This window comes from Erinaceus europaeus, chromosome 15 (genome assembly GCF_950295315.1).
Source record: "Erinaceus europaeus chromosome 15, mEriEur2.1, whole genome shotgun sequence".
NCBI lineage: Eukaryota > Metazoa > Chordata > Mammalia > Eulipotyphla > Erinaceidae > Erinaceus > Erinaceus europaeus.
The window spans coordinates 10,897,960-10,920,363 of record NC_080176.1 but is presented as its reverse complement, the minus strand read 5'-3'; the positions used below and the strand labels follow the sequence as shown (position 1 = coordinate 10,920,363).

Genomic DNA, 22,404 nt, shown 5'->3' with positions numbered 1-22,404 from the left:
TGGCCATTTTTTCCCCTTTTATTCTTTCTAATTTTTCTTTTAGTAGATAGGACAGAGAAATTGAGAAGGGATGGAAAAATAGAGAGAGGGAGAGAAAGATAAACACCTGCAGACCTGCTTCACCTGTTCATGAAGCAGAGCCCCTGCAAGCAGGGAGCGGTGGCCTGAACCCAGGTCTTTGTACTTAGTAATATGAGAACTTTACCATGTGCACCACTGCCCAGCCCCAGGCATCAGTTTTCTTATGAAAGTGCTCAGTGTGCAGCCCAGGAAGTAGAGTAGTAGATAAAGGATTGGACTCTCAAGCATGAGGTCCTGATTCTCTTTTCCCCTACCCCCATTAATAATTGAATTAGTGTTTTTTAAAAAGAAGACGAGAATGCCCAGTTCATACAACCGAAGGCCATGTGTCTTGTTTCAAATGTCCAAGGCATAGCGGGATAGTTTAGAGTTATGGACTCAGCAAGCCCCCGGGTGGAATCTTCACTCAGCTTCTCAAAGACTCTGAGAACCACTTACTTCATCTGTAAGCAGGGCTGGGGTGGGTGGATTAACAAGCTGGGTGTGGAAGCCACTGACTCCCGTTTAAAGACCAAAATATCCTCTAGCTGCTGCCCAGCCCACAGAACAGAGGAGGAAGGCAAAATCAACAGAGGCAGAGACATCTCTCTCCATGTTTTATACAGAGACAGGGAATACTGTGGGTAAGTTGGTAGAGATACACGTGTCTGAACAGCCCCTACACCCTGTGGCAACTGTAGGGTCAGTGAACCCCAAGGGAAGGACATCACTCCACCTGTCCCAGGATGTAGTCAGCAATGGCTGCAGAGCAGGCCAAACCCCAAAGCACTGAGATCCCCCAGTCCAGAAAAATGGAAATGGGAAGTTTGGAAACGGGAAAGGGAATGAAGATCAGCTCTGAAGATCCTGAGGGCAGGGGACCAGCACTGCCCACCTCCATCCACTAGGGGCAGCATCCTTAGCCCCGAGCTAATTGGGAAGATAGTGAGATGATGCCCCAGGCTGGCGTGACTGACAGCTGTGACTTGGTGCAGAGTCCACTAATAAATGAAAAAGAGGCCCCCCACACCTCCTGATCTACCTAGCAGCTACCGTTCCCATCTCTTGGAAAACTTCACCAAGGGCATTTTACTACTGATTGATCATCAGAGAAACTGATTCAAAGAAGAGATAATAGAATGGATGGAAGACAGATACCTAAAATAACCTTACTCTGTTTCTCCCAGGCTCAGTGTACAAGAAGTACCCGCAGGGGAAAAGTGCGAGAAGGACTATTCCTTCTATTGAGCTGCCCAAAAAGGATACAGTCTGTTCAAGTCAAGAGGTATGAAGTCAGTCACTTACACCAGCACACAGTCCCTAAGCATCAACCCCTTCCAGCAAGCATTCTACCTAGGAGGTGAAGATAGACCTACTTAATGTGGCAGATGGGGAATGATTCAATAGACTCATATTTCAAGCCAGTCTGATGTTTCCTAGCTGGGTAGCCTTGGGAAAGTCACTCAATTAGACTTGCTATCAATATTCTGGTTGATAAAATAAAGGTAGTTATACTCACTTACTAGAATTGATGACATATTTTGTGTGAAGTACTTAGTAATGTCAGCTTCTCTGAGTTACAACAACAATGCCCCCCCTTCTTGTTCATGTCCAGAAATAGAATGTCTTTCTTCCCATAGTCACTCAGTCTGAGCTTGGTTCTGCTGTGTCAGTCCTGGGTGCCCCGTTTATACTGTGTTGAGCTTGCCCATTCTAGCATCTCTCCTGTGATGAGGAGACTGAAAGTACCCCAGATGGTTTAGAGTCTGAATGTTAGACCAGTCAAGGCTTCCCACTCAAGTTTTGTGGGAGAAGTAACATGAGTATCAGAGTAACAACATCTGGATTCAGGAGCGACAGGTGTTCAGTAAGTGTTGTTCCCACCGGCTCCCCTCCAGCACAGAGCAAGGAAACTGAATGTGCTGTATGTTTTCAGCTGGTCCTAGGAACCCACATCTCAAATGCAAGACACATTTCAAACAGGAGGTTTTAATAGATGAGTCAGATGAGCATCCATGTAGGCCTGAGTCGTCCAAGATAATAGTTCTTTCCTGTATTCTACAGTGGGTAGCCAACTGTGGGCTAAAAAAACTGAAGATGGAGATCTCCAGGCACATTGGACCCAACTGCACCCACCAAAAGTCGATATCAAAGTCGGCATCTGCCAAATACTGTAGCATCTGGCCCAGCATAGAGATCAAGGTGAGTCATGACTTTTTTGTTGTTGTTGTTCTGATTTCTCTGTCTTCCTCTCTCCCAACTCCTGCTTCTGGGGAGCCATGGCAGGACCTAGCTTCTATGCCTCCTTGTAAGAACCCCACTCCCCCAGGATGCCTAAGACCTTCCCCCAGGGCTGGAAGGGCTCATTGGTGTGAGAATTAGAAACAGTTGCTGAGGACAGACAACAGTGACTGAAGATGTCAGCAACTAGAACTGTCTACTTCAGTCTTGATGATGCTTCTGTTAGGGTGGGGGGAGCAGGGGTTATGGCAGAAGATGAGGGGGTCCTCAGCTCTGTTTTCCAGTTTCAGAGTGATCATTTTTCATTGCTCTCATAGTGAAAGTAAATTTCTTTCAAAATTCATTTTTGTCCCCAAATGAAAATCTAATCTTGCATTAAAAAAAAAAGACCCCAGGAGGCCGGGCGGTGGCACACCGGGTTAAGCACACATGATGCAAAGTGCAGGGACTGGCACAAGGATCCTGGTTTGAGCCCCGGGTCCCCACCTACAGGAGGTTCGCTTCACAAGCAGTGAAGCAGGTCTGCAGGTATCTGTCTTTCTCTCCCCCTCTCTGTCTTCCCCTCTTCTCTCCATTTCTCTCTGTCCTATCCAACAACCATGAACAACAACAAAAGATGGAAAGTAAATGACCTCCAGGAGCAGTGGATTTGTAGTGCAGGCACCAAGCCCCAGTGATAACCCTGGCAAAAAAAAATTCTTTTTAAGAAAAAAAATTATAGGTATTCTATATGTGTTTTTTTAATTATTATTACCTTTATTCATCGGATAGAGACACCCAGAAATTGGGAGAGTAAGGGGAGATAGAAAGGAAGAGAGACAGAGAGACACCTGCATCACCACTCACAAAGTAGTGTGGGGACTGGGAGCTCAGAACAGGTCCTTGTGCATTGTAATGTGCGCTCAACCAGGTGCACCACTACCTGGCCCCGTGTGTGTGTGTGTGTGTGTGTGTGTGTGTGTGTGTGTGTGTGTGTGTGTGTGTGTGTGTTTACTGCAATGACTGCATTTGCCCTAAGACCATTATCTGAATTCTGTCACTGCTTCTTAGAACCATAAATCCAATCGTTTAGAAGGAGCAAAAGAGCTTTAATGCATACAAAATTTGTGTGCCTAATGGATGCTTTGGAAGATAGGAACCATAGTGGATGAAAGTGTTTTAGGAGAAGATGGGGATATGAAGCAATAGCTGACGGGAGCAATTTGCCTTCACGCAGGGGATGGTGAAGCACATTCATTGGACGCTCCGGGAGATCGAAGTGTACATCGCGTGCTTGGAGAAGGTGATTCAGCGCTATGTCCAGCGGCTGCAGTGGCTGCTGTCCGGTGAGCCGGCCTGCTGTCCTGGAGGGCTGAGGGGCATGACCAGAAGTGCAGGGTCAACTCCAGGGCCCCTGGGGTCAGTCCTTCCAACAACAGCTTTCAGGTCAGTGATTAGACCAGGAAGGCCCCCTCCAGATTCACAGGTGAGGTGAGAGGCTGGAGGACTGGGGAGGGGCCTAAGGGTCCACAGGCACCAGAGAGGCCATGTCTGTCTAGCCCAGCTTTGCCATCTTTCACACCCAGCCTTCCGGGCTTGGATGATGCTTCTCTAAGTGAAAGCCTATTGGAGGGAAGTGAGAGGCCAGGGTGACGGTGGCTTCTCATTGGTGGAGTTGTTACTAGGCGGGATAAATCTTTATCTGGGTAAATTTGCCTGTTTATCTGGGTAAATTTGTCTGTTTGATTGCCAAGGGTACATCCTTCTGGTTCTGGCATGCAAACAAAGAGGAATGCCAGTGAAATAAGAAAGGGGGGGTGATCGTGCATCATAGCCCCTTTTTCAAGCCTGCCCAACTTTGATTTTTAATTTTTTTTCTATTGCCACCAGTTATCGCTGGCGCTTGGTGCCAACACTACGAACCCACTGCTCCCAGTGGCCATTTTATTTTTCTTTCTATTTTTTGTTTTGTTAGGACAGATAGAAGTTGAGAGGGGAGGGAGTCGGGCAGTAGCATAGCGGATTAAGCACATGTGGTACAAAGCACAAGCACCAGCGTAAGGATCCCGGTTCAAGCCCCTGGCTCCCCACCTGCAGGGGAGTCACTTCACAAGCGGTGAAGTAGGTCTGTAGGTGTCTATCTTTCTCTCCCCCTCTCTGTCTTCCCCTCCTCTTTTCATTTCTCTCTGTCCTATCCAACAATGACGACATCAGTAACAAAAATAACTACAACAATAAAACAAGGGCAACAAAAGGGAATAAATAAATATTTTTAAAAAAAGAAATTGAGGGTGTAGGGGCAAAATAGAGAGAGGGAGAGAAAGAGAGATACCTGCAAACTTGCTTCACCACTTGTGAAGTATACCCCCTGCAGGTGGGGAGAAGGGGTCCCAGCCTGGGTCCTTGCACATGTTAACATGTGCTTAGCCAGGTGTGCCACTGCCCAGCCTTCCCCCACCAACTCTGCTTTTTAAAGGTAATTTTAAAAATATACTTTATTTATTTTAATAAAAGGGAGAGGCAAATAGTTACTGCTCAGCTCTGACTTAATGGTGGTGTTGGGGATTGAACCTGAAACCTCAGACTCTCAGGCATGAGAGTCTTTTGCAGAACCATTATGCTGTCTTTTCAGCCCCCAACTCTGATTTTAGTTGCGGTTTCCTTTATCAGTGCTCTCAGATTTTCCCTGTGTTCGCTCCATTTAGCCTGGCAAAAGCGTGGGGTCAAGAACTTGGGTCTGAGTCTCCTGTCACTGCCAGTCTGTGTGGTCTCTTTTTCCCCTTGGGATTTCATCTCAGATCCTTGGGTAATTGCTCCAGTTTGATCTTGCTTTCTGTAAAATCACCTTCTGGGGGGGGAATAATGATTTAGAAGGCAGTTGTTCTCACATGTGTACAGTTTCTTATCTCCCCAGGATAGGTGTCTGCACATTATACCCACCACCACCATTTTTCTCCACCATCTGCCCTGGGTCCCCAGCCCTCCGCTTCCTACCCCCTCTCCTCTGGTGCCCCCCACCACCACTTTTTATAGTCCTGGGATCGGTCATGATAGACTGCAGCTAGTCTAAATTTCACCGAGTGTTTTCTCTTCCCTTGTGTCTTAAGTCTCACCTATGAATGAGGTCATCCAGTATTTGTCTTCCTCCTTCTGGTATATCTTACTCCAGGTTCATATCCAGGATGTAGCTAGAGAGAACATTTCCTCATTTCTTTTTTTTTTTTTTTTTCCACGGAGTAGAATATGTATTTGGAAGAAGTTTTTTTTAAATTTTTTTTTATTGGGGAATTAATGTTTTACATTCAACAGTAAGTACAATAGTTTGTACATGCATCACATTCCCCAGTTTCCCATATAACAATACAACCCCCACTAGGTCCTCTGAATCCTTCTTGGACCTGTATTCTCCCAGAGTCTTTTACTTTGGTGCGATCATTTCCTCATTTCTTACATCTGCTTAGTGTTCCATTCTGTATACATACTACCACATTCTTTCTTTTTTAATTTTTATTTTTAAAAAGGAAACACTGACAAACCCATGGGACAATAGGGGTACAATTCTAATTTAATAATTTTTATTTATTAAATGGAAATATTAACAAGACTATAGGATAAGAAGGGTACAACTCCACACAATTCCCACCACCAGAACTCTGTATCCCATCACCTCTCTTGATAGCTTTCCTATTCTTTAACCCTCTGGGAGTATGGAGCCAGAGTCATTACGGTGCAGAAGGTCTGGCTTCTGTAATTGTTTCCCCACTGAACATGGGCATTGACAGGTCAATCCATACTCCCAGCCTGTCTCTTTCTTTCCCTAGTGGGGCAGGGCTCTGGGGAAGTGGGCCTCCAGGACACATGGGTGGGGTCGTCTGCCCAGGGAGGTCCGGTTGGTATCATGGTAGCATCTGGAACCTGGTAGCTGAAAAAGAGTTAAGATATAAAGCCAAACAATTTGTTGACTAATCATGAACCTAAAGGCTGGAATAGTGCAGATGGAGATTTAGGGTCTCTGTTTTGGAAAAAGCTAGTAGGCCTATTTTTACTTTCCAAAGGGCCCATGACTATACTAGTTTTTTCCTGAGCCTGACATCTGATATGCAGGTGGACCCAAGTTATTGTCTGGGGAGATGTCATGGCTGGAAAAAAGGGCTAGAAAGATAGATCAGGGAAGAGAGTAGCTCCCAAATATGGGAAAGGTATATAAATATTGTTGACTATAAACTCCCATTGATTTGATCTGGGGCCCATATTCAGCTTAGGAGCCTATGTAACTTCTGCATCCCTGTAGGTCTGAGTTCGCATTCTGTGGTCATGAGTAGGAATGCTCCAAGCTGCCCCAATTTCAGGACCCATCTTCCTCAGGTGGCAGAGTATATTATCCAGCCTCCCCTCAGAGGATGGAACATTCTCTACTGTTGTTGATCCACATTGAGGAAAAGGTCCTATGGGGGCCCCCAAAGGGGTCCATTGTGTTATTCCTGATGGAGATGACTAGTGACAGTGGAGAGAGGTATCTATCCGCGGTCTAAGCCCATCATGTCTGTGTGGTATAGTACCGCTTTCTTAACCACTTATCTAGTGTTGGATACTTGGATTATTCCCCAATTCAGGCTACTAGATAAAGTGCTGTTATGAATGTAGGTGTGCAGAGATGTCTTTGGGTGGGTGTTTCTGTATTATTCGGATAGATGCCGAGGAGAGAAAAAGTCCAGGTTGGCCTTTTGTTCCTCTTCCTATGGGACTCTCTGGTCTTTTAAAAAACATTTTATTTGTTTATAGATGAGAAAGGAGGAGAGAGAGAAAGAACCAAACATCTTTCTGGTACATGTGCTACTAGGGATCAAACTCAGGACCTCATGCTTGAGAGTCCAATGCTTTATCCACTGCACCATCTCCCGGACCACGGTCTCTCTCTCTCTCTCTCTTTAATCCCCTTGTCTCTGTTCCCCAAGCCTGCCTGCCGCCTTCCTTTTGCCCTCCCTCCAGCCCCCTGAACTTTTCAGCAGCTGTGCTTTGCACGCCCTTACCTCTTTCCTTGGGTGACAGCTCCTCCTTTACCAATAACTTCTTTGTTCCTCACTTGATTCCTTCAAATACAAACCCTGCCCATTATGTGTTTCCACAATGCAGGCTTGTAGCTGTTTCTTTAACATCTGTCTCCTTTGCCTGTTGCTAATTATTTGTCCAATGACATGCATGCTTATTTGCCGCTGTGTTTGGAGCCAGGTACATAGTGGATACATACTTGGTTTCTGTTGGCCAGTTAACCGTGCTAATATCTACTTAACCCTAAGCAACACTCTGATGCCATTTGGTCCCATCACTTGGCTTTTGAGAGGAGGAAACTCAAGTTCAGGGAGTTGTAGTTATCTTTGCCTATCACCTGGGCAAAGTCTGGATCTCCCAGAGCCTAGACCATTGGAACACCCTGCCTCAGGATAACTCACCCTTCCAGCACCATCACAAAGGCCGTCTCCCTATGACTGATTGCCCCAGTGAGGAGAACCACCCAGGGGAGCAGTGTCCCCTCACCCCTCTCCTCCCTGTCCCCCCTCCCACCTTGGAGCAGGAAGCCGCCGACTGTTTGGAGCCATTTTGGAGAGTAAAGTATGTATCCTGCTGGACACGTCAGGGTCCATGGGCCCCCACCTGCAGCAGGTGAAGACAGAGCTGATTCTGCTGATTTGGGAACAGCTACGGAAGCACTGTAACAGGTGAGGGGCCTGTACTGGGGTGGCTGGGGTCAGGAGGTGGTTACTGACTGCCTCCTCGAGCTCCAGAGGACCTGGAGGTCTCCCAAAATGTTCTTTGAGACGACTTACATGAACAGAAAAGAGTCCTGTGCTCTGTTCTTCTGAAGAAGTAGAATGTGGTTTTCGGAAATCCATCTCTCACCCAGAGACAGTTGCTTACAGATCAACACAACTTCATGTGGCCTTCAAGTGTGGATGACAGCTGAACTTTTTCTTTTTTTTTTCTTTTTCTTTTTCTTTTTCTTTCTTTTTAAAGAGAAAGGCTGTTGGGAGTCGGGCTGTAGTGCAGCGGGCTAAGCGCAGGTGGCGCAAAGCACAAAGACCGGCATAAGGATCCCGGTTCGAACCCCGGCTCCCCACCTGCAGGGGAGTCACTTCACAGGCGGTGAAGCAGGTCTGCAGGTGTCTATCTTTCTCTCCTCCTCTCTGTCTTCCCCTCCCTCTCTCCATTTCTCTCTGTCCTAACAACGACAACAACAATAATAACTACAACAATAAAACAACAAGGGCAACAAAAGGGAAAAAATAAATAAAATAAATATAAAAAAAATTAAAGAGAAAGCCTGCTACCCAGAAGGGCTACCTCTAGGGAGACAGCAGGAGACTCTGGTGCTAGCTTGGGACTCACTTTTGCTGTAATATTAACATGATAAGCATTTTACGTGCAGACATGATTTTATTCAGTCCTAAAATCATCTAAGCTCTAGTAATCTAAGATTATGTCACCTGTAAGTGGTTGAACTGGGGTTTAAATATGTTCCTTCAAGCAACCAGACTCTTTAGCCTACACCTTCTCATTTTCCTATGTTTATTTATTTATTTATGTATTTATTTTTGCCACCAGGGTTGTCACTGAGGCGCAATGCCAGCACTATGAATCCACCACTCCTAGTGGTCATTTTTGACAGACAGAAATTGGGAGGAAAGAGAGAAATAGAGAGGGAAAGAGAAAGAGAGGCACCTGCAGACCTGCTTCACTGCTTGTGAAGCTTCCTCCCTGCAGGTGGGGAGTGGGAGCTTGAACCGAGACCTTTGTGCTCGCTACCAAATGTGCCACCTCCCCACCGAACACCTTCTCATTTTCAAGCAGTCCTCAGTCCCCTCCCTGAGGGGTCATAGGTTCACTGCAGGGTCTGCATGATAGGCAGGAGCAGTCTTCACACAGGCTACATCAACGTAGACCAGTGCTTGCTGACCAGTGTCTTTCTCCCCACCCCCAGTTTTAACCTGATCGGCTTTGCAGAGGGCCTACAGCCATGGCGGGACACTCTGGTGGAGACCACAGATGAAGTGTGTCACGAGGCTATGCAGTGGGTGACCCGCCTGCATGCTCAGGGGAGCACCTCCATCTTGCAGGCCTTACTGGCAAGTTCTACCACCGAGGCCCACCCAGACAGAAACACCCTCCCCCTCTAGGCTGGCACTGCATGATGCCTGCAACTCAGCAAAGAGCACTAGTACTTTATGTCACCTTCTCGGCCAACACACCGAGACAGATTTCCCTCGAGCTCATTTTACATTGATTGACTGCTAGAGGCAGAGAGAATTTGAGAGGGGAGAGGCAGATAAGGAGAAAGAGAGACACCTGCAGCACTGCTTCACCAGTCACGAAACTCCCTCACTCCACGCTTTCTGCAAGTGGGGACCGGGGTCTTGAACCCAGGTCCTTGCGCATGGTAATGTGTGTGCTGCCTGGGATGTGCCACTGCCCAGCCCCTCTACAGTCTCACTTTACAGGTGAAGGCAGAGAGGCTCTGAGAGGTCAAGTGCCTTTCTTGGCACTGACTAGGGAGGAGACAGGCTGTGCTTTTCCTCCCAGACCTCTGCCACTTCCTCAGTCTTGGCAACCAAAAGGGAAGATTCTTAGCTTGAAGAGACACATCAGTGAGATGCAAGCGAGACACTGTTTCCTTGGGGACAGTGGACAGTTGCATTTCACCCTTCCTGGTTAGCTCCTACCCCTGAAACCAGAAAACCTTCTGTGTTTTTTTTTGGTTTTCTTGTGTTTTATTTTGTTTTGTTTTGTCTTTCCAGAAAGCATTTACTTTTCATGATGTGGAAGGATTGTACCTCTTGACTGATGGGAAGCCGGACACAAGCTGCAGCCTCATTCTAAATGAAGTCCAAAGACTCAAGGAGAAAAGAGATGTGAAAGTCCACACCATCTCCCTGACTTGCTCGGGCAGGTGGGAAGGACAAAGAGGGGATGGAGTTGTGTTCCTTTCCCATGGCTGCATGTCTGACGGGCCAAGCCTGAGCCCCTTGCCCAGTCCAGGGCTTGTATTAGACTCTGAACTGTCCTGGGCCCTGGTTAGCAAGTGGGACTTTATGTGGCTGCACAGGCTTTCCACAGTGAGAAGGTCCCTATCCTCTCCCCTAACTGACCATCCATGGGACCTGCTTCTCTGACGTTCTCCAGGAGGGAAATGGGTCTGCACCTATCCCCACAGTCATGGTGGCCTCCCTCCAGACCTCTCTCAGCAGCATATTGTGAGGAGTTAGGAAAAGAAGTTCAGTTCTCTGCTGGGCTAGGAAGGGCCCCCAGCAGTTGTGAGACTACCACCGGGAAGCTTTCCCAGGCCTGTTTTTTCATTCTTTCTATTTGGTGTGGTGTGTGTGGGCAGGGGGAAAAATAGAAGGGAAGGGAGAGGAAAGACACTACAGCCCTGCTCCACCATTGTTGAAGCTTCCCTAGTGCTATTCATGGTACTCTTGTGCAGTGCCATAACTCAAACCCAAGGCATCATGCACAGCAAGGTTTGTACTCTATACACTGAGCTATGTCCCAACCCCAGGGGGGACATTTTTCAAAGTACCACTGTTACAGCTATTTTTCTTTAAATATTTATTTATGTATTCCTTTTTGTTGCCCTTGTTGTTTTATTGTTGTAGTTATTATTGTCATCATTGTTGCATAGGACAGAGAGAAATAGAGGAGGGGAAGAAAGAGAGGGGGAGAGAAAGATAGATACCTGCAGACCTGCTTCACCACTTGTGAATCGACCCCCCTGCAGTTGGGGAGCCGGGGGATCGAACTGGGATCCTTATGCTGGTCCTTGCACTTTGCACCACCTGCGCTTAACCTTCTGCGTTACTGCCCAACTCCCTGTTTTTTAAAATATTAATTTATTTATTCCCTTTTGTTGCCTTTGATGTTTTATTGTTGTAGTTATTACTGCTGTTGTTACTGATGTCATTGTTGTTGGATAGGAAAGAGAAGTGGAGAGAGGAGGGGAAGACAGAGAGGGGAAGAAAGACACCTGCAGACCTGCTTCACTGCTTGTGAAGCAACTCCCCTGCAGGTGAGGAGCCGGGGGCTCGAACCCGGACCTTTACACTGGTCCTTGTGCTTTGTGCCAGATATTCTTGTTTCAGCTATTTTTATAAATGATCATCACAGAAGGTATGTTAGACAAGAATCAGCTCCTTCAGAAACACGTTGTTATTGGTGGGACTGTGAACACTTAGGTATGTGCTTTCTTTCTCTCTCTAAACCATGAGCTCCACAGAGGCCATTCTGTGGACCTTCCTGGCCCAATGCACAGTGGGCACCATGCAGATTCAGTAGAGGAATGGGACTGAATTGTAACCTGGGGAGTCTGGGCTGAACGACTCAGTGAATTGCCTGCCAGCAGCAGACAATGCCCTGGGATGAGACTTGAGGATGCTGCCATAGTTCCACTGGCACAGAGCCTCAGTATCCATGGTTCACTGCCCCCAGACTTGAATTCCCGTGGGCTGGGGGTCCTAGCCCTCTCTTTTCTTCTTCTAGGGAGGAGATCGGCTTCTTGAGAAATCTGGCCTCCCTCACTGGGGGGCGTTATCACTGCCCTGTTGATGAGGGCTCACTCTTCAAAATCCAAGGCCTGCTGACCAAGGGCTTCATCGATGAAACGGTAGGTCTCTGAGCTGTTGATTGAGGTCTGTGATGAGGCTCAGTAAAATGTCACTTGGGAGGGGTTGTTCAGGCAGTAGCACAGCGGGTTAAGCGCCCGTGGCGCTAAGCACAATGACCGGTGTAAGGATCCCAGTTCAAACCCCAAGCTCCCCACCTGTGGGGGGGGGGGAGTGTCACCTTACAAGCGGTGAAGCTGGTCTTCAGGTGTCCATCTTTCTCTCCCCCCTCTGTCTTCCCCTCTTCTCTTGATTTCTCTCTGTCTTATCTAATAACAACAACAACAGCAGCAATAACAACAATAATAACAATAACAAGGGCAACAAAAATGGGGAAAAATATCCTCCAGGAGCAGTGGATTTGTAGTGCCTCCGATAACCCTAGAGGCAAAAAAAAAAAAATGTCACTTGGGGCAGCTGCTCCCCCCTCACTGACAAATCTGTTTCTCTTGTAAGATAAAGGCAGACTGGACAGATTTTGTTTCCCTCCTGGGCTCCTTTGAGGCCAGGGTCTCCACAGGGTTTGGGAAAAGGCTGTTTAGTGCTGGTACTCACGTGGGGGGCCTCACAGCAGAAGTAAGCCATGCTACTGGCCTCTCGTGTTGACTCTAGTGGCTAACAACAACAGGAAAAGACCAGGAGACCACTTAGTCACAGATGATCTCTGTTGTACAGGAGGCAGGTTTAAACAGCAGAAGGGAACAAAGGACATTTTTCACATGTGGCAGTAAGGGTGGGCTTTGGAAGGTCAGAACCCCCGTGGTGAAGGTTCTAAGGAATTGATAGTGGTAGAGAGGAGAGTTCCAGAATGATTAGTGGCAATTGGGTAAGAGAGTCAATTACCTGAAGGTGTTTAGAAGGACGTGTTAATTATCTCAACAAGGGAGAAGTAGACAGAGAGGAGCCTTGAAGGAATATAGAGGTGTTAGATCAAAGTGGAGGAGGGGTTTAAGGAAATAGGAAGCAAGAGCCTTTTGGTCAAGGCAGAATGGTGATATGTGGAGTATGTGTGATCACAGCAGGTGAATTATAGTGAACTTTAAGCAGGCAAACCATTTGGTTTATAACAAGGAAATGAGTTAAGTGTTAGGGGGTGTAGGTTCTTGTGATGCTTTGGGGGACTGACAAGGGGAAACTAAGTCAGGAAAGCTTTTTCCTCCATGCTCGACCCCTGGAAGGGAGAGGCTGACAGGTGGGGTATCTTTTCAGACCTCCATCTTTATGATGAGAGTTCCCCTATGCTCTTACCATGCTTTCACAGTTAACCCCACAGGTTAGGGAGCTGGGTGGTGGCACAGCTGGATAAGTGCATGTGTTACTATGTGCATGGATCCAGGTTCAAACCCCCACTCTCCACCTTCAGGGGGAAAGCTTCATGAGCAGCGAAGCAGTGCTGCAAGTGTTCCTTCCTTCCTTCCTTCCTTCCTCTCTCCTCTCTCTCTCTCTCTCTCTCTCTCCTTTTCGCTCTCTCTCTCTTACTCTCCACTCCCTTTGCCTTTCAATTTCTCTCTGTCTTATCAAACAAAATAAAATAAAATAAAGTTTAGGGGCCAGGTGGTAGGTAGCGCAGTGGGTTAAACACGTGGCTCAGAGCGCAAGGACCGGTGTGAGGATTCCGGTTGAGCCCCCGGCTCCCCACCTGCAGAGGAGTCGCTTCACAAGCGGTGAAGCAGGTCTGCAGGTGTCTTATCTTTCTCTCCCCCTCTCTGTCTTCAACCTCCTCTCTCCATTTCTCTGTCCTGTCCAACAATGACAACATCAATAACAACAATAATAACTACAACAATTAAAAAAAAACAACAAGGGCAACAGAAAGGAATAAATAAATATTTTTTAAAATCTTTTAAAAAATAAAATAAAGTTTAAAAAATTAAAAGGTTGGGTTTGGGGGAACTAGTATTAATAGAAAATTTGATGTTGTTGAGAATTTATTATGTCCAGGTTCATTGCTTCATATAGTAAAACCCGTTTAACCTTCTAAGTCATAATCATACACTTGCAGCAGATCTAAAGGCAGAGTAAATGATGACAGAGGCACCCAGACACCCGTGCTCAGCTCTCTGCTTTAGTTCCTACATAGTTCTCCCTCCCAGTGTTAAATTAAGCTCACACTTGTGGTATCAAGAAAGTACCCATGATCCCCTTCCAATCTGATAGGGAAATGTAGGGAAATGAAACATGTTTTAGGAGTATATGCTGTCCATGATAAAAAATCTGCAGAGCAGTATATCAACAGATAACCAAAATCCCAGATTTTTTTTTAAATTTATTTCTTTATTGGGGAATTAATGTTTTACATTCAACAGTAAATACAATAGTTTGTACATGCATAACATTCCCCAGTTTCCCATTTAACAATACAACCCCCACTATGTCATTTATCATCCTTCATGGACCTGTATTCTCCCCACCCACCCACCCCAGAGTCTTTTACTTTGGTGCAATACGCCAATTCCATTTCAGGTTCTATTTGTGTTTTCGTTTCTGATCTTGTTTTTCAACTTCTGCCTGAGAGTGAGATCATCCCATATTCATCCTTCTGTTTCTGACTTATTTCACTCAACATGATTTTTTCAAGGTCCATCCAAGATCGGCTGAAAACGGTGAAGTCACCATTTTTTACAGCTGAGTAGTATTCCATTGTGTATATAGACCACAACTTGCTCAGCCACTCATCTGTTGTTGGACACCTGGGTTGCTTCCAGGTTTTGGCTATTACAAATTGTGCTGCCAAGAACATATGTGTACACAGATCTTTTTGGATGGATATGTTGGGTTCCTTAGGATATATCCCCAGGAGGGGAATTGCAGGGTCATAGGGTAGGTCCATTTCTAGCCTTCTGAGAGTTCTCCAGACTGTTCTCCACAGAGGTTGGACCAATTGACATTCCCACCAGCAGTGCAGGAGGGTTCCTTTGACCCCACACCCTCTCCAGCATTTGCTGCTGTTACCTTTTCTGATGTATGACATTCTCACAGGAGTGAAGTGATGTCTCATTGTTGTCTTTATTTGCATTTCTCTGACAATCAGAGACTTGGAGCATTTTTTCATGTGTTTCTCGGCCTTTTGGATCTCTTCTGTGGTGAATATTCTGTCCAAGTCCTCCCCCCATTTTTGGATGGGGTTATTTGTTGTCTTGTTGTTGAGTTTGGCAAGCTCTTTATATATGTTGGTTATTAAACTCTTGTCTGATGTATGGCATGTAAAGATCTCCCATTCTGTGAGGGGTCTCTTGGTTTAAAATCCCAGATTTCTTTTGGGGGGTTAAAGATCACTGTCACAGAACATGACATAACTTTTGAGGTCCGGTGGTCACCATCATTCCTTTCTTCAAGTGACTCTTTTAGGGAGAACTGAGCACAGCAAGGAAAAGTGATTAATGTTCCTCCTTGTCCTCATAAAAGGACAATGTAGGGAGTCGGGCGGTAGCTCAGTGGGGTAAGCGCACAGGGCACGAAGCACAAGAACCATTGTAAGGATCCCTGTTCGAGCCCCCAGCTCCCCACCTGCAGGGGGAGTCGCTTCACAAGCGGTGAAGCAGGTCTGCAGGTGTCTGTCTTTCTCTTCCCCTCTCTGTCTTCCCCTCCTCTCTCCATTTCTCTCTGTCCTGTCCAATAGCGCCATCAATAAGAACAACAATAATAACTACAACAACAATATAACAACAAGGGAAGGGCAACAAAAAGGAAAATAAATATTTTTTAAAATTAAAAAAAAACTTTTTTTTTTTTACAAAAGGACAGTGTACTTGCTGCTGTGGTGAGATCTCTCACTTTCACACATAGCAACTCAGAATCTGTGAGTAGCAGAATGGGATCCTTCCCTTGGCCACTGCCAGGGAGAAGGAGACTTGGGAAATTCATCTCTTTCTTGTAGTCTCCTGCTCACTGTGAGAACTTGTGCTCATAAAGTTAAGTTCTAGAATTTCACGGGCTGACATAAGTAAAAGGTGTACCCATGAAGCTACATTTTACCAAAGGAACTGGAGAAAGGGCTGAACGGATTCTACTAAACAACATGAACGAAGGGGTACAGGTCACTTCCATTCTCTGGACCCAGAGAAGGGGTGACTTGAGTGAAGTCCAGAGTCCATTGGGGTTTGCCCTCTGCCTGCACTGACTCTCAAGTCATCTGAATTCACAGTGTTCAAAGGGTTGCAGAATGATGAGTGGTGAGCTCCTTGTCCTGGGAGACGTACAAGCTGAGGCCGTGGGGTAGCAGCCGTGAGAGGCCGCATTTGATAAACTGTTAAATGCTTCTCTTGTGATTGTGGTTTTTGTCATGTCCCCTCCAGTCACTTAATGGATCTTGTTTCATGCTCATTTCCTCCTCCTTGAGGACCCCACGTTGCCACTGTTTGAAGGAGATGACTTAAGAAGGCTGGCCCAGGAGATCACCAAGGCCCGGAGCTTCCTCTGGCTGGCCCAGTCCTTCAGGTATGCCGGTGGCTCCAACCCACCAAGACCCCGGGACCTGTCATGACCCTGCCCTGCATGGGACACCCTGCTTCAAGAGCTCTTGCCCAGCTTCTCCCCACCCAGCCTGCACATCTGGGTATGAGGGGAGCCATCTTCATCCAATGTTCACTAGGTCCCAGCTCCAGAAGAACAGCATAGAGCCAAAGGCCTCTCTTTTATAGAAAAATGTTCTCAGGTAAGAGGAGGGGGCAGGTGGGGTACTCTTCCGCTTTGGGGGCAGGGTTTTGTAAAGCACCTCTACAGCATGCTGCTCTGTTTTGTGGGTCAGAAATGACAGAAAAAGGCCATCCTACAAAGAGCTCACTGAGCACACATTGGTTCTGAGGGTGAGATACCCCCAGAAGACTGTCCCCCAGAGATCAGCCCCCAGGAAACATGTCCCAGGCTCTAGCACTGCCTGGAAGCAGAAGTGGGAAAAGGTTCTGCGATCTGGGGTATGGGGGGCTGCCCTGATGTTCCTGACCTCATCTCCCAGCACACCTGAACTCCAGCCACAAGGTTCCCACTTGCTAAGAAGTCCTGCCTCGAGCCCCTGACTAGAGCACCCTTCTTGCCACCCTCCACCAAGTGACCCCCGTTCATCCATTGGGGCACAGCTGAAATGGCATCTCCTCTGTGCAGACATCCTGGGGACCCATCAGGAACTGGGAGCCACCGGCCTTTGTCCCACAGCGTCCTAGCCCACAGGGCGCTCAGCACTGCACAGCCTCTGCCTTCTCCCTTATCTGACTCTCCTGCACTGGGAGCTCCCACGGGATGAGACTAGAATCTGGACCGCCTCCTCATCTTAAAAACCCACCATATGGCAGGCAACATGTCTCAAACAGTATCCCATCTAGTTTTGTTGTGGGGGCCCAGCTCTGGAAACCAGGCAGCTGGGGTTGCTTCTGCCCTACTGCTCCTCCTCTGTGCTCCACTCCATGCTGGTCCTGAGAGGTGAAGCTGAGCCTCCACCAGTGCATCCCAGAGCAAGAAACCAGTGAACCTCACCACCATCCCCACCCCTGCCCCACTCAGCGGAGACAGTCTGCTCTGGAGCCCAGTTCTGAGCAAGGGATCTGCTTGGGCCTGTGTCTGTCAGGCTGGATCTTCTGGGTCCGCCCCTCTGTGTGCATGTGAAACAAATGTGCCACAGATTATGTTATTTGCTGTCATTTCCTGAGAAATTATTTAACAGAATCCAAATGATTTTTTGGATTTTATTTATTTAAATAAAATTTAACTTTTATTTAACAGAATCCAAATGATTTATCAATTGAAGTAATTATTGGTGTGTGTGTGTGTGTGTGTGTGTGTGTGTGTGTGTGTGTGTGTGTAATTTTGGAGGGGATAAAATGTTAATAAGAAATTCATATCTTGGGACAGAAGATAGCTCAGTCAGTAAAGCACATGCCTTACAAATCCCCAGCACCACGTGGAAGCACCATAGTTAGCACCAGCAGAAAGATGCCTTTCTCTCCCTTGTCATCTGAAATAAAAGAATGAAAAAGTTGACCTGGGAACAGTGAAATAGTGTGTGTGCAAGGCCCTGGCATTGCAAAAAAAAGAAAAGACTCAAAACCAGAATATATGAAGAAGCTTAAGCCAATAAGAAAAAATAAACATGCCTCTTTTTAAATGGGCAAAAAATTCAAGTGCAAGAGGCATGCAAAAAGCATATAAATGCAAAACTATGAAGTATATTTTTGCAAATATATTAAAATATATTATATAAAAACATTCAAAAAGTATCTTAAAAGGTGCTCAGCAGCATTACCCATCAGTGAAATGCAAATTAAACTAGATACCCTGCATCTCCACCAGAAAGACGTTATATAGCTGACTACAGGGGGCCGGCAGTAGCACACTGGGTTAAGCGCACATGGTGCAAAGCACAAGGACCCACATAAGTATCCCAGTTCAAGCCCCCAGCTCCCCTCCTCCAGGGGAGTCGCTTCATAGGCGGTGAAGCAGGTCTGCAGGTGTCTATCTTTCTTTCCCCCCTCTGTCTTCCTGTCTCCATTTCTCTCTGTCCTAACCAACAACAATAGCAGTAACAAAAGAAGGGGAAAAAAGGCCTCCAGGAGCAGTGGATTTGTAGTGCAAGCACCAAGCCCCAGTGATAACCCTAGAGACAAAAAAAAAAAAAAAAAAAAAAAAGAGAAATAATAATAATAATAATAATCTGACTACACTAAGACACAGACTAACTGGAACTCTGTCACACAGCTGGAGTGGAGGTGGGGCCACTTAAGCTGGACCTTTGGGAAACTCCGTGGCCATGTCATGTCATATCCGCCAAAGTCAGACACAGCGCCTGCTCTGTACCTTGGCAGTTGCAGGCCAAGACAAAGGAGTGTGTGTGTGTTCCGGAGAAGACACAGAGAACATCTAGGGGGCCAGGCTCTGTGGCGCACCTGATTGAGTGCACCTGTTACCATGTGCAGTGACTTACGTTCAAGCCTCCTCTCCCCACCTGCAGGGTGGAAGCTTCACAAATGGTGAAGCTGCCCCGCAGGTGTCTCTCATTCTCTCTCCCCCTCCATTTCCTCCTCCACTCTCAATTTCTCTCTGTCCTATCAAGTAAACTAGGAAAAGAAGAAGAGGAGGAGGAAAGAAAAAATATGTCTACATCAGCTTTATTCCTCTGAGTCCAGAATTGGAAGCTCCCGAATCATCTCTCAGTAGCAAAATGGACAGATACATACACACGTTGAATACTAAACACAAATTTCAAAAGCAAGAGCAACAGCTGTATTCAAGAAGATGCATCGATCTTAAGGGGCAAGCTTGGGGGAATGAAGCCGGTCACAACAATTCCAGGACATGAAGTTCAAAAACAAGCAGAACTATTTTTTAATTTTTTTTATTTTTATAATTTTTATTTATAAAATGGAAACACCGACCGTAGGATAAGAGACAGTAGGATAAGACCGTAGGATAAGAGGAATTCAATTCCACACAATTCCCACCACCAGAACTACATATCCCATCCCCTCCCCCGATAGCTTTCCAGTTCTTCATATCTCTCTTGGAGTATGGAGCCAGGATCATTATGGGATGCATGCAGAAGGTGGAAGATCTGGCTTCTGTAATTACTTCCCCACTGAACATGGGCATTGGCAGGTCGATCCATACTCCCGGCCTGTCTCTCTCTCTAGTGGGGTGGGGCTCTGGGGAAGCGCGGCTCCAGGACACATTGGTGGGGTCGTCTGCCCAGGAAAGTCCAGTTGGCATCATGGTAGCATCTGGAACCTGGTGGCTGAAAAAGAGTTAAGATAGAAAGCCAAACAATTTGTTGACTAATCACAAACCTAAGGGATGGAATATTGCAGATGAAGATTTAGGGTCTCCATTTTGGAAAAAGCTAGTAGGTCTATTTTAGGTATATTCCAAGGGGCCCATGACTTTCACTAGTTTTTTCCCAAGCCTGACATCTGACATGTAGGTGGACCCAAGTTATTTTCTGGGGAGATGGTGTCATGGCTGGGAAAAAGGGCTAGAAAGATAGATCAGGGAAGAGAGTAGCTGCCAAATATGGGAAACATGTATAAATACTGTTGATATTTTTAAATTTACATATTTATTAATGGAGTTGGGGTGGCAGGGCAGGATGGGGGAGAGAGAGAATGAACCAGAGCATCACTCTAGCAGTGCAATGTCAGGACTTGAACTCAGCACTTCATGCTTAAGATTCCAACACTTTCTCCACTGTGCCACCTCCCAGGTCATAACAGACAAGATATTGTTGGTGATAGAAATCAGGATGAGGGAGTCGGGCGGTAGTGCAGCAGTAGCACATGGCGCAAAGCACAAGGACAGGCATAAAGATCCCGGTTCGAGCCCCCAGCCCCTCACCTACAGGGGCGTCGCTTCACAGGTGGTGAAGCAGGTCTGCAGGTGTCTATCTTTCTCTCCTCATCTCTGTCTTCCCCTCCTCTCTCCATCTCTCTCTGTCCTATCCAACAACGATGACAACAATAATAACAGTAACAACAACAATAAACAGAGGCAACAAAAGGGAAAATAAATGTAAAAAGAAATCAGGATGGTGGTTTTCTGAGTGTGTGTGTGTGGGGGGGAGTTTGCATAGATGTACCTGCAGGACTACAGATGTTCTGCATATTGATCCGGGCACTGGTGACACTGATAGAGTGAGTGACACACAAGCGAAAATGCACAAATAAGGGGAAACAAAGTTTCTTGAGGCTCAGCAAATCTTGGCATTATCCTGGCTCTGTGCTGGGCATGGGGATGTGGCCATGGCCTCAGCCCTGACACAGTGTGTCTCAGTCTGGTCAAAGATGAAATAAGGAAAATGAGGAGAAAGAAACAAGAAAGACTAAATGAAGGAGGAGGGCGGCAAGCAAGCTGAATAGAGAGGGACTTGTGAAAGAAGGACTGGGCAGGTTGGGGTGGAAACCTAGCTTCTTGGGGTTTCGGAACACGCTCATTTGTCTTGGCCTGGAACTGCCAAGGGACAAAGTTGTGCTTGACTTTGGCGAACGTGACATGGCCACGTAGTTTCTCAAAGGTCCAGCTTACGTGGCCCCACCCCCACTCCACTTGGGGTGGGAGACTGGGGGAATCTAGTTGGTAGATTAGATTCCGGAGCATGGAGGCCCTTTTCACCCCCTCCCGGTTCCACCGGCCTCAGTTTCCCGGTTGTGAGAACCTGCTGGAGGCTGCTGAGACAGAGGGAGGTGGTCGGGGGCGGTCCCTGGAGCCCGGCCACGCCCCGAGAGGCGGCGCCCTGCAGCGTCCAGGCCCGGCAGAGCCGGCTCTGCACCAGCACCAGCACCTTAGCTGGAGAATACCGGCCAGGTGGAGCGGCCAGGTGAGCCAAGACGGGAGGGGGGTGGGGCACAAGTTGGGAGGGGGGCTGCCTCCTGCTCTCAGGATGGGTCCCTGAATTCCTGCAATCAGTTCCTTTCACCAGCCCCAACTTGGGGGTCCGCATGTTTCTGGCGGGACCAGGTTTATTAAGGCTTGATCCATCAAGGCTCTAGAATGTCCTCTGAGCCCTCGGTTTCTTCTCTGGATGACCGAACACCAGTCTACTTCACAGGACTGTTCAAAGAAGTAACCACAGGACCCTGGGCGGCCGGCTGGGGGCTTCCCCTGAAGGCTCCCAGGTAGAATAGCCCCAAGTGGCTTCATTCATTCTCTGGCTCTTCTTGGCCGGGTACTGGGCACTGGGGACCCATGCAGGGCCCTCCTGGAATGTACATCCCAGTGGTTTTTCCAGGGATTCTGGCATCTGATTCCTGCCAACCCTATGAGGTAGAGGAAGCACTGGAAGGGTCTGACAACTGTGGGTGTTGAGATTGTAAGCATCTTGCTGGGGGTGGGCCGGCAATGGGGACATGGTCAACCAGCCTCTGGGCTCATCTGAAGTCTGAAGTGAGGACACACAAGGCCTTGTGCAGACCTTGGGGTGTCATCTACCTGCACTGCTCGGAGGGACCCCACAGACCCCGAGGAGGCAGGGGCAAGGTTGGGATGGTGGACCAGTGTCCAGGACAGATGCCACAGAGATTCTTCCCATCCTCATGCTCTTCTCCACCTCTTCCCTTTCTTCCTTCTCTCCTCCACTTCTTCCTCCTCCCCTCCTTTTCCTCCTCCAGGAAGCCCTCCTCACTTCGCCAATCAGAAAGGTGCCACGTGTCTCCCTCTCAGAGGAAGCAGTTGGCTGCCTTGGGAGTTCTTGTGATTCTGAGTAGAAGGGGACTGGTGCAATAGCTCACAGGGAGGGTGCCGACCTTGCTCTGCATTCAGCCCGGGTGCTGGCCCTCAGTACACGTGGGAGTACTGAGTAATAACAGTAGTTGCTGAGTAGTAACAGCTCTTGAGCGAGCTTTGGTACCATGGTGACTGTCCTCCTCTCTCATCCCACCCCTCCTCTCTTTGAAAAACTCAACCTGGAGTTGTGTAGCCCCAATGATGAGAGAGAGAGAGAGGGAGAGGGAGAGGGAGAGGAGAAAAATTTTTTTAAAACTCTAGGGGGTCGGGCGGT

The 22,404-nt window shown here is 47.4% G+C and overlaps 1 protein-coding gene across 6 annotated transcripts in view; it reads left to right on the top strand.

Annotated features, from left to right (window-relative positions):
- Positions 1–17,647, top strand: part of LOC103107793 (uncharacterized protein C16orf52 homolog B) — a 134,232-nt gene extending 116,585 nt beyond the window's left edge. For 5 of the 6 annotated variants that reach the window (XM_060172831.1, XM_060172835.1, XM_060172834.1 and 2 more), the window contains 11 exons: positions 609–704; positions 1,248–1,345; positions 2,125–2,262; positions 3,518–3,626; positions 7,853–7,997; positions 9,257–9,401; positions 10,071–10,222; positions 11,809–11,932; positions 16,270–16,367; positions 16,522–16,584; positions 16,901–17,647. In XM_060172831.1, coding sequence (XP_060028814.1) covers positions 609–704; positions 1,248–1,345; positions 2,125–2,262; positions 3,518–3,626; positions 7,853–7,997; positions 9,257–9,401; positions 10,071–10,222; positions 11,809–11,932; positions 16,270–16,367; positions 16,522–16,570 — 1,154 coding nt within the window. In that variant the 3' untranslated portion in view covers positions 16,571–16,584; positions 16,901–17,647. The remainder of the gene's footprint in view (positions 1–608; positions 705–1,247; positions 1,346–2,124; positions 2,263–3,517; positions 3,627–7,852; positions 7,998–9,256; positions 9,402–10,070; positions 10,223–11,808; positions 11,933–16,269; positions 16,368–16,521; positions 16,585–16,900) is intronic. The other variant, XM_060172832.1, reaches the window with a different exon arrangement.
- The last annotated feature ends 4,757 nt before the right edge of the window (positions 17,648–22,404 follow it).